The 12308-nt window shown below is 38.1% G+C and overlaps 1 protein-coding gene across 2 annotated transcripts in view; it reads right to left on the bottom strand.

The window, feature by feature from the left end:
* The window catches only part of PRIM2 (DNA primase subunit 2), a 333865-nt gene that overhangs the window by 37157 nt on the left and 284400 nt on the right, over nucleotides 1–12308 (bottom strand). For both annotated transcript variants that reach the window (XM_062186315.1, XM_062186314.1), the window contains exon 11: nucleotides 8396–8522. In XM_062186315.1, the coding sequence (XP_062042299.1) occupies nucleotides 8396–8522 (127 nt within the window). The remainder of the gene's footprint in view (nucleotides 1–8395; nucleotides 8523–12308) is intronic.

The following is a 12308-nucleotide window of genomic DNA, read 5'->3' as shown; positions in this document are numbered from 1 at the left end:
GACAACAAGAAACAAGTCAGTACACCAGTGAGGTTATTTACCTAGGACTTAGTACAATACCACACTCGAGAGACTGTCTAAGCTCCCCTTAATTGTCTAACAGCTTATTAATAAAAAAGTTAATTGCCCATGGGTGCAACTGCTTTCCTGTCTTTATCTAAATGACAACTGAGCTATACGGTTATCAGGGTACTACAGGCTCAAGAGTTCCATAAAACATTCCAGCATTCTCAGGCTGAGATGTCCATTCACTGGGAGGAGGAAACTTGCTTCAATTATGCTACTTGCTAACAAGCACAGATAATCACAACATAGCTATAACAGTTTATCTAAAAACTTTACAGTTTCACATTTTTTCTAGTATAGAAAATATAAATAAAATGCATATGAGAAACAGATAACAAAAAGAAAAAAGTACAAACTCTGAAAAATACAAAATCTCACATCACTTTCAGAAAAAAATGCTGTGTTTATTTTCTGTAGCGTAGAGCCCATTTAAATATAGGTGGATCAAGGAAAGAAGATGGACAAACAAGAAACTCTCATAGAAAAACAACTTAGATGGGCATTTGTTGTAGCAATAAGACACAGCTAAGGATGCCTGCACTCTGTTATCAGAGTCCTGGCTGCATTTCCTATTCCAGTGTCCTGTAACTTTGCACTCTGGGAGGCAGATGATGACTCGAGTACTTGAGTCCCTATGATCCACATGGGAAATCCAGGTTGAGTTCCAGGCTCCTCCCGTCAGCCTGGCTGAGCCCCAGTTGTTAAGGGCATTTCGGAAGCGAACCAGTAGATAGATTTCTATCTGCTTTGGTCTCTCTCTCTTTCCCTTTCAAATAAAAGTAAGTAACAATTAGAAAAACAACTTATATATAGTATATACATTCATCTCTATCTTACTTCATAGGAATAAAAATGAATATAAAAGAAATATTTGTGTAAATAAGAACACAGAAGAACTGAATTGAACATGACTCATTAAGCCAATAGCTACAAAATTTTAGATATTCTAATAAGAAACTGCAATGAAAGTCAAAATACTTATCAGAAAATTTAATACAGGAAATTTGGATTACTTTTTTCAGTCATATAAATAATGCATTAGTAAGCTAACTGAAAACAAGTGTGCAATTTAATTAAATCAATGGGCAGTTCTTTTATAATAAAACAACAGAAAAGAGCCAGGATGAAAAACAAATGTATTTACCAAAAATCTTACTACAAATAAAAATATCCATCATTAACACTATGGACTCCTATGAACTATAGCATTTACAAAATTTACAGTATATACTATGATAATATTAAAACCTAATAACTTTGAGTATCACCAAACATTTTGAGAAACTATAAAATCTGGAGCTAAATTGCCTGGGCTGGAATCCCAGTAGTTATAATGGTTGGGTGACCTCAGGCAAGTTTTTTATTTCCTTGTTGACTCAATTACATTTCCTGTCAATAAGAGAAATAATAGTATCTACTTCACAAATTTCCTTTCAGAGTCGAGTATGAACCTGTTGCAGCCTCGTGGTATGTAATGAGCACTTGTGATATGTTAGCTATCATTATTATTCTTGAAAAACCTAATAATAAATTACAAAAAAACCTCAGTGGGAAAGAAATGAAGGTATAGAGGGAATTACTGGTTAAGCTCAGGATTATTACAGGGCACAGAAAGGAAAACAGATTACAATGATTTATCCAAATAAGATTTGAAACTATGGCTAGCCCTGTATAAAAGTCAGAGAAGACAGGCCAAGAAGGAAGGAAAGATTGCCAAAGTACTAATGGACACAGAAGGTCTTCGAAAGTTAAAATCACTATCATAAAATAGAAAAAACAGAATCACTATTTAAAGAAAACAGAACTTGAAAATACTTACTTTGTTTCTACCTTCTGTATCAAAGAGAATTATCTTTAAATTAGAAAGGGTTGAATTCACAAGGCAACAGAAAATGGAGTGAAAGCATACTCAACTAACATTATTAACAGCTTGTGTCTGACAAAGTTTTCAACACAAACCTGAGAAACAGGTAAACACAGGCCAGAATTTAGTTATTAGTTATACCTACGAGATTTGTAACTGGTGAACCACCATTCGGGTAATTTGTATTAGTGAAATAATGTCTACTGAGGGTGCTAAAATATTAAATACAAATTTTAACATTTTATATGAAATTAGAAAATATTTTAGGATATTAATAAAATATTAAATAAAAATTCCAGAATTAAACAATTTACCAGTTTTAAATTTTGCAAATTCTGAGTAGTATAATGAACTCTTCTGCCATGCCAACTCCTCCACTTAGGATTTAATTAACCTTTTCTCCAGTGTATCCACACTATATATGCTGCCTGACCCTTCATCCCTTAGTAGCTATTTTAGTTATCATATTGACTATTGTGGTTATTATGGTGCTGTGCTCTAGGAACCCTTATTTTACTTAATAATGACCCCAAATCTCGAGAATGGTGACATTAGCAACTAGGACATCCAAAAGAAGCCATCAAAAGTGCTTCCTTCAAATGATAAAATGAAAGTTGCCAAATTAATAAGAAAAAAAAAATTGTATGGTGAGATTGCTAGAATCTACAGTAAGACATCATCTGTGAAATTGTAAATAAAAAAAAAAGAAACTCATGGGAGTTTTACTGTGCTACTTCAAACTGCAAAAGTTACAGACCGGTGCAAGTCAAAAGCTTAGTTAAGATGAAAAAGGCATTAAATTTGTGGGTGGAAGACATAACAGAAAACATATTCCAACTGATGGCAACATGTTGCACCAAGAAAGCACTGAATCTCTGCAGTCTTTAACAAGGAAACCCTTGAAAGGAATGAGACAGTAGTCATGTGTTAGAGATTCAGTAATAATTTTGCTATTTCATTCCAAACCTATTAAAGAGACAAGAAGCATCTAGAAGGTACTACAACATTTCTGGCAGAGCTGAAGAAGTTAATTAAGGAGAAAGAATTCCATCCAACATAATTCTTCAATTTCAATGAAACAAGGCCCTTCTGGTAGGAAATGTCAAATAGTATGTACATTTATAAAAGTGCAGGGGTGGGGCTGGCATTGGGACATAATGGGTAAAGCTGCTGCCTGTGATGCCAGCATCCCATATAGGCATCAATTCTATTTCTGGCTGTTTCACTTCTGATCCAGCTCCCTGTTAGTGCACCCAGGAAAGCAGCAGAGGATGATCCAAGTGCTTGGGCCTTACACATATGTGGGAGATCCAGAAGAAGTTCCTGGCTCCTGGCTTTGGCCTGTCCCAGTTCTGGCTATTGCAGCCACTTAGGGGGTGAACCAGTTGATGGAAGATCTCTGTCTCTCTTCCTCTCCCTCTTTCTGTAACTCTGACTTTTAAGTAAATAAAAATAAATCTTAAAAAAAAAAAAGTGCAGGTGCATCACATAATATATGGAAGGAAATATTAACTCGGGTACTATGTGGCAATGAGATGGGGTATAAAGCCAGGCACACTGTACAGAGTAAAGAATCCATGTTTTCATAAGAAACAAAAATTATCTGCCGATGTTTTGGCAACACAATCAGAAAGGGTGGGTGACAGCTGTCTTGTTTATGGAATGGTTCCAACAATGCTTCATTCCAGAGGAGAAAAAAAAAATACTTAGAAGAGGAAGAGTTGGGATTTGAAATCCTCTTACTATGAAGATACTTCAAAAAGTTCATGGAAAATGAAATTGAAGGTTCATCTATTTTTGGTGAAAAAATTTTGAAATCCATGTATATAAGGGGTCTCCAAAAAATTCATGAAAAGTGTGTTTTAAAACAAAACTATGACTGGATTTCAATTTTTTTACACCAAAATGAACTTATCTTTTAATTCCATCTTCACAAACATTTTGAAGTACCTTCATAATAGTTAATGCACCTAGCCATCCTGAATTTATTTGCTATGAAAATCAAAATGTCAGAGTTGTATTTGTACCTCCAAATAAAACCTCAGTACTTCAGCCATTTGACCAGAGCATCATTTGGTTTGTCAAGGCACAAACATCTACCTGGTATTGGATCACCTTCAATCAGTAATTGATGCTGACTCTAATCTAGACATAATGCAGTGTTGGAAATCATTCACTAGTGCTGACACAGTACATTCATCAAAGCTGCAATGGATGAATTAAAACCAGAAACTGTTAAATGCCTGCTGGGAGAACTGATGGAATGAAGTCATGAATGATTTCAAAAGCTTCTTAGGGACCAATGGAGAAGTTAAGAAAATCATTTATGCAGTAAGACAAGCTGGTGGAGAAGGATTTGCCACACACACACTTAAGAAAAAAGTGGAAGAATGTATTGAAGGCCATCAGTGTTAACAAATGCAGAACTGGGCAAACTGGCTGAGTCATCTACAGAGAAAGAGGAAGATGAAGAAGAAACTGAAGCAGAACCAGCACTAGGGACATTGCTGACATTTGCCTAAGTGTTTCAAACTGCACAGACATTAAAGGTCAAAATATGGAATACAGTCCTTGAATGGAATATAGCATTCAAGTTACCCAAATGCTCACTCAAGGATTCCAACCACTGCAGAGCACTCTGATGGGTTAAGGAGACAATAATTTCCAAATATGTTCTTGAAAACAGTTTCAGAAAAAAAAAAAATCCCCCAATTATCAAACATCTACATCATCATGGCTCAATGATCTATCTCCTGACATATGATTAGAAGGTAATAGTCATGTCACTTCATCTCATCACACAGGCTACTGTATCAGTTCACATCATCTAAGAAGGATGAGTATAGTATAATGAGATATTTTGACAGAGAAAGATCATATTCTCCTTTAAGGTCTGTTATAATTGATCTATATATTATTACTGTTGGTTTTAATCTCTAAATGTGCCTAAGTTATAAATCAAAGTTTGCCACAGGTATGTAAGTACAGGAAAAAAAAAAAAAAAAAAAAAAAAAACCATTGTACATATACGATGTGGCACCATTTGCCTTTTCAGGCATCCATTTTGAGTCTGAATATATCCCCTTGGGTAAGAAAGACTTCTATAGTTCTTGATTTACAAAAGTTTTTGTTTTGTGGTTTTCTTTTCTTTTTTGAGAAGCAGATAGAAAGAATTTCCATCCAATGGTTCATTCCCAAAATGTGCATAATAGCCAGAACCAGGAACTCAGTAAATCCTGGTCTCCCAAGAGGGTGGCAGGTACCAACCACTTTAGCTGTTCCCAAGGTCTGTGTTGGCAGAAAGCTATAGTCAGGAGCCTAAGCAAGAACTGAGAACTCAGGCACTCTCATACAGGATGCAGGAGTCTTAACCAGTGCCTTAACATCAGTCCTGGATAGATTTTAAATTAAGAAAAAAATCCAACAATGCACTGTAATAAACAAGATATAAGATTTAACAGGAATACAAAATATAAAGTCTTACATTTAAGCTCATAAAAAACAACAAAATAAGCCATGAATACTAAGACCTAGAAATTCACACGAAGAATCCCTGAGAATTTTATTTGGCTACAAACTCAATTTGGAGTTAACTGCCTGATATAGCTGCTATGCTAAGAAAAGCTACAGGCCTCCTGCACAGAAGCATCTGGGTCAATGGCTTTCAAACTTTAGAAGACATAAAAATCACCAAGGGAAATGCAAATAAAGTCTGATTTTCTATGTCTTCTGGTGAGGTCTGAGAATCTGCATTTCTAAAAGGTACCTAAAGGAACCATAACACAAGTGATAAGAATCACTATGTATCCCCTGTATTGGTCGCTTCTTCATTTATTAAATGAATGTATAGGAATATAGACATTTATTTTTTTTTCTTTTTTTTTTTTTGCTCTTAATAATTTTATTTTTTTTCTAATTTTGTTACTTTAATTTCCCATAGCACCTTGGCAATGTTGAAAACAAACACAAATACCAAGATGTACTCAGATTAACATTTTATGCATGAACATGTGTCACACAATTTGGAGTGGGGGTGGGGGCAGTTGACAACAGGAACAAATCTAAGCAATGAACAATACAGAAGCCAGAAAATTAATTCTGATCTCCACTTCCACCCCTGTCCCCAACATTTAAGAGACATCACACAAGGGATACATGAATCAGTTTAAAACAACAACAAAAACCCTTTGATGTGGTTATTTCTTTATGTATACTACCAGTGTTTTGTGCTGCAAAACTGAAAATTAAACCATTTAACACATAATTGCTCTGGACACAAGCAACATCTTTATAATAATGTTTGTGATTGTTTGATCTTGAACAACCTATAAGTATATAATCTCTTTAATACTGTACTTCAGTATTAGATTAAGATGCTTTTTTTTTTTAATTTTTTTTTTTTTATTTTTGACAGGCAGAGTGGACAGTGAGAGAGAGACAGAGAGAAAGGTCTTCCTTTTGCTGTTGGTTCACCCTCCAATGGCCGCCGCGGTAGCGCACTGCGGCCGGCGCACCGCGCTGTTCCGATGGCAGGAGCCAGGTGCTTCTCCTGGTCTCCCATGGGGTGCAGAGCCCAAACACTTGGGCCATCCTCCACTGCCCTCCCTGGCCACAGCAGAGAGCTGGCCTGGAAGAGGGGCAACCGGGACAGGATCGGTGCCCCGACCGGGACTAGAACCTGGTGTGCCGGCGCCGCAAGGCGGAGGATTAGCCTGTTGAGCCACGGCGCCGGCCTAGATTAAGATTCTAAAACTCAAAACAAACAACCCAGTTAAGAAATGGGCAAAGGATATACACAGACTTTTTTTTTGAGGCAGGACATACAAATGGCGAACAGACACATGAAAAGATGCTTAGGATCACTGGCCATCAGGGATAATAATCACAATGGGGTATCACCTCACCTCAGAATCACTGTAATACAAAAATCAAATACAACAGATAACCAATGCTGTTGAGGATATGGAGAAAGGGTAACCTAATACACTGTTGGTGAGAATGTAAACTAGTAACAACCATCATGGAAGACAATATGGAGAATCCTCAGAAAAACTAAAAATAGATCTACTGCAAAACCCAGCTATCCCACTCTTGGAAATATGTCCAAAGGAAATGAAAGTAGTATATGAAAGAATCACAGGCACTCTCATATTTACAGAAGCTTAATTCACAATATCTAAGATATGGAACCAATTTAGATATTCATCAACTGATGCTGGGATAAGAAAAAGGTGGTATATATACACGATGGGATATTACTCAGCCATAAATAAAAGAACAAAATCCTGACATTTGCAACAAAAACAGATGCAACTGGAGATGAGTATTCTACCTGGAATAAGCAAGACTAAAAAGAAAAATATCCCGTTTTCTCTTATTTGTGGTAGTTAATATATATGGAAATAGATATAGATATACTACTATAGTTTTAGTGGCCTATGATTATTTTTTACTGTAAATGAGTGAAATGGACATCTTTTCATTGTTTATAGCCCTTGTCTATATTACTGCTGAACTATTGTCTTTTAGCTTTTTATTTGATGAACCTTTTATTTAGTGGAGCAGTAAGTTTGACTATAATGTGAATTAAAATCATTATCTCAAAAATTAAAGGAAACAGAAAAGAGATGAAGGAAGGAAAGAAAGGAGGGGAGAAGTATCATTACATTCTTAGAACTGTACTTATGAACTACATTGACTCCATTCTCTTTGTATTAATAGCACATTAACATGAGAATGTTAAAAAAAATTTTTTAAAAAAAGGATTCTAAAAAAGTTTTGAGATGTATTGTAGTAAGCTTTGGTAATCTGAAAATTTTACTAATATGAACTACTGTATCATTCATGACAAATCAGGCAAATCAGGAGATTTTTCAAAGTATGCTTAGAGAACTGTTTTAGAAAAATGTTGCTGAACTCAGAGGTCTACAACAAAGTAATCTGACATGTATTTTTTTTTTTTTTGTAATGAACACCTCAAGCAAATTGACAGATTGACAGATACGTTTCATGTCACAGTTTGTTAAATTGCTCCCTTACACTTGATTGGTTAATCAAATAATTGTAATAATAAAACATACTCTTCAATCTTTCGAAAATTATTGAATCCATTATTCCAAAATTAGATTCTTCAAAGGCTTTTAAAAACCGGGTATCAGCCTTCTAAGACATTTGTAGAACACAAGAAAGACAAAAAACAGCAGGGGAAGGCGGAAATTGAGAACTGAAAAGCCTAGTCCAGCACAAGCTGAAGTGCAGCAGAATGAGTTTCTCTTGCCTGACCTAGTTCAGTAATAAGACAAATCACTGTAAGAGTAATGGAGCTCTCGCTTGACACTGATGACTGGCATAACCTACAAACTAGGTCCTGACGGTAATGCAAAAGGCCATTACATGGTTTCAGTGTTTCCTGCACCGCTCTTGGGTTTCTGTAACTTTGCCAACATATCCAGTGGAAGCACTTACCATGATAATCCCCCTGGCCTGGTGGATTGGTTAGGATAATCTTCAGACAACTGAAAGGTGTATAGTCTGTCCTCTTGCCTTCTTTTCCGAAGCTATGGCGGATGTTGTAAGAATAACACTTATCAAACTGATAGGAAGAAAAAGAAGACACAAAGTTAGCCAATATTGTATTAGGGATGCCAACATTGCCAGCTAGAATCAAAGTGAAAAGTGATATTGTTTAGACTGAACTCTGCATTAACAGGCAGACATGCATTCACCTCATATACAACATTTGGCTTCTTTATGCTGTTTCTTTTTCAAAAAAGATAGGAAAGTTATAGGGAACAAACTTCTCAGAAAGAAATCAGCTCATGTTACATATATGTTTAAAAATGAGAATAATCCTTTCCTAAGAAAAAATAACTGATTTGTTCTTGCTTAGTTTGACTACAGAGATTATAATAGAGGTAAATCTGTTTAAGCTCTTTTCTACCCTCATTCCTCTAGTTCTTGAAATCTTAAATCTCACCCTTTCTGCATTTCCACAACACAAAGAAGTAGCCAGCAAAGGCTTGATGAAAAAATACACTACTGTAATTGTCTCCAGTTTATAATCCCTGCCTCCATGTTTCTAAGACAATCTATGGGACAGAACTTTAAAATGGGTGAGATAGGAGAAAAAAGGGAACACTCATTGAAATATGGCAGGCATTTTGCTAGATGCTTTAAAAATGTAGCCCCACTTAATCATTTAAATTGTCAGAACTCCCTTATGACATTTCAGATGAAAATACTAAAGTCTGAAGAAATGAAGCAATGGTACTTGATATAGCTATTAAATAAATGGCAGAACTGAAAATCACATGCTGTTAAGTCTGATTCTAAAGCCTATGTTCTTTCCATAATGCCAGACTTTCTCAATAGTAAGATATTTTAAAATAATAGTTTCCAATGAAATCATTTCAGGGTATACCTTCTTCCTTTTGCATCCTATTTTCAAGGATGCTTGATCTTGGAGCCTAAAAACAAAAGTAATCTCTTCTTCCTCTAAATTTTAATTGCATTTACCTATAGCTATCTCTCCCTGGAAGATTCCTTCACTGCACATTTGGTTTTTATGGTACTTTGTGGTACTTCTCTTATAACGCATTACCACTATTTTCTGATCAGATACGGGATTAACTTGTGCTGGAGCATGAGATCCTTGCGGAAAGATCTGTCTATTGGATTTTTCACACAGAGCTCAGTATCAGCCGGAAGGAGGGAAGGAGGGAAAGAGGGAAGGAGGGAAGGAGGGAAGGGAGGGAAGGAGGGAAGGGAGGGAAGGGAGGGAGGGAGGGAGGGAAGGTGAGAAGGTGGGAGGGAAGGTGGGAAGGTGGGAAGGTGGGAGGCAGGAAGAAATGAACTAACTAAATGCAGAATGCCTCCTTGGTCTACATAGAGTTTGAAAGAATACCTTATCTTTATTTTGCTTCCATTATTTTCCAGCATCTGATGGTTGGTGACTTTCTATTTCTACTATTAGGTGGCACTCATTTGGTATAGCAACCAATATCATCACTAGTCAACAAAATGTCTGACAAGAGGAAATATTCAACCCTGGTGGAATCTTAGAGAAAAACACGACTTTCTGGGAAAGAGGTAGTGGTTAAGGTTAGTATCCCGTATCAAGAAATTGTGGGGGCTGCGGGGGCGCTTCCTGGGGGACCCACCGCAACCCAGCGGCCCCGGAGGGATGACTCAGGGGGTTTGCCGGGCCCGTGCACCCAGTGCTTCCCGTCAGCTCCGTGAAGATGCCCGTTTGACAGACAGGGATTCTGAGGCCTGGGTAAGGTGCTGCGCTTTGCCAGACTCAGCTGTTGGCGATCTCAGGCATTGGCAAGTTTTTTGGACGAGCCGAGTTGGGGCCTGAAGTCCCTTGAGTGAATGGTTCTGGGAGAAACGGCGAACCCGGAGTGCGGGCAGGGCCGTCGGTCCTGCAGGCACCGTGGTTCTGGTGCCGGCGGCGTTCTTCAGCCCGCGGCTCCCAGTGCTCACTGGATGCCGCCTCTTGGGGGCACCACCGGCCCAGGCCTCACCAGGAACCCTGGGGCTGCGATCGGCCCGCGGCTCCGCTGTGGCTGGGAAAGGCGCTCCCACGAGTCCCCGAGTTCCTGACCTGGCTGCATTAGCCTTGGCATGTGACCTTGGGCAAGTCACTGACCTCTCTCCCTTCCCCGAATTCCAACAGTGGATGCTAGTTTTGACTTGCAGGACTTCAGGCATCAGAAGGGTGCGGGGAAAGGCCTTTGGAGCCTGGGTTATGCAAATTCATCACTAAATAATAGCAAAAGGGGGGCGAGGGAGCTTGTCCAAGGCTTGCACCCCAAGAATGGAGGGAAGGGAGGCGCAATCAATTAGGTGATGAGATCAGATTCCTTTCTTTTGTCCCAGGGGAAAGTAAGTGGGGTCGCTGTCCCAGAGGGTCCCATGCGGTGGGAAAGGCAATCCAAGTTCAGCTTCCTTATCTTTGAAATGGAACGATCTAGACCACCACCTGCCACCGCCCGCGACGCCGGCATCCCAGGTGGGCACCAGTCTGTCCTGGCTGCTCCATTTCCCATCCAGCTCCCTGCTATGGCCTGGGAAAAGCAGTGGAAGATGGCTCATGGGTCTGGGCCCCTGCCACCTGCGTGGAAGACCAGGAAGAAGTTCCTATTGCGGCCATCTGGGGAGTGAACCAGCAGGTGGAAGATATATATCTCTCTGCTTTCAAATAAAATAAAATTTTAAAAAATAAATAAAAAAAAAGAAATTGGGGGGGAGATTATAATCCTAAAATCGAATTCCTAAAATGAAGTTAGACCATCGCAAATCACAGATACAAATTAGTTAATGTTTATCTTCTACTCTTAAAAAATACATGTTTAAAACAAAAACTTTGCCATACTTATATGGGACTACTTGCTTTTATTATTGAGTGATCTCTCAAAACTTTCAAAAAGAGAATCATCAAAAGCTGTGAGCAGTTTATAGAACATGTCAAATGTTCCTATGTGGCACTTTAAGCAGTATTTACTAACTAGTGAGAAGCAAGAGAGACCAAGCAACAAATCATCTTCAAAGGGCATAATCTTCAAGGTTCTGAATCTAATATTTCAATGAAATGCCTAAAGAAGTTATAGTTTTTATTTCCATGATTCTTTAGCTTATAAATATTCTAGAAAGATTAGAGGATGGTTATTCAGTAAATTTTTATACATGAAATTCTAAGAAGTATTATAGAGACAGGAATGAAAATCAAACATTGCTTGCACCTTATAATTATGTATCCTGCCAATAAATTGAAACTTAAAAGGAATACAAAAGGTAGGCTGAGAATATTCTGGAAAACAGCTAAGCCCCCTTTCCTGCTTTAAGTGACCCCAGTGTACCTCTATATGGCAAGTTGCCCCTTGCTCCTGTTCTCTAGGCCATACTAAGAGCAACATACAGCAGGGTTGTTGCAAATCCATCTATGGAAGTAGACAGCTGGGAGAGAATCCCCAGCTAGGCCATTTACAAAACATATGACTTCAATCCTCAATTTTCCTCATCTGTGTCCTACCCTTGGTGTTTCTTTGCTCTTAGTAATTACCCACCCATTAACTCTCACTCTGTTACTTGACTATAAATTCCCATTTGTTCATGCTGTATTTGGAATTGAGCCTAGTTATGTTTTACTATGTCTCTTCCTTACTGTGATATTTCCAGAATAAAATCTGTTTTCACTGCTTTAACTACTATCTACTTTTGGTTTTTCTTTCACAGTTCTTGGTGCTGTGACTTGGATCTGATCCACCAAAGGACCTTAGACAACCAATCAAGACCACCGCTCCCTTTTGCTTGCTCCTATAAGTATCTAGTGAGTCCAGCTACACACTACAGGGCTCTAGACAGCTGTCTGCTCAAG

This window comes from Lepus europaeus, chromosome 3, assembly GCF_033115175.1.
Source record: "Lepus europaeus isolate LE1 chromosome 3, mLepTim1.pri, whole genome shotgun sequence".
NCBI classification, from domain to species: domain Eukaryota; kingdom Metazoa; phylum Chordata; class Mammalia; order Lagomorpha; family Leporidae; genus Lepus; species Lepus europaeus.
The sequence above is the reverse complement of the archived record's forward strand: the minus strand, read 5'-3'. Positions and strand labels throughout refer to the sequence as shown.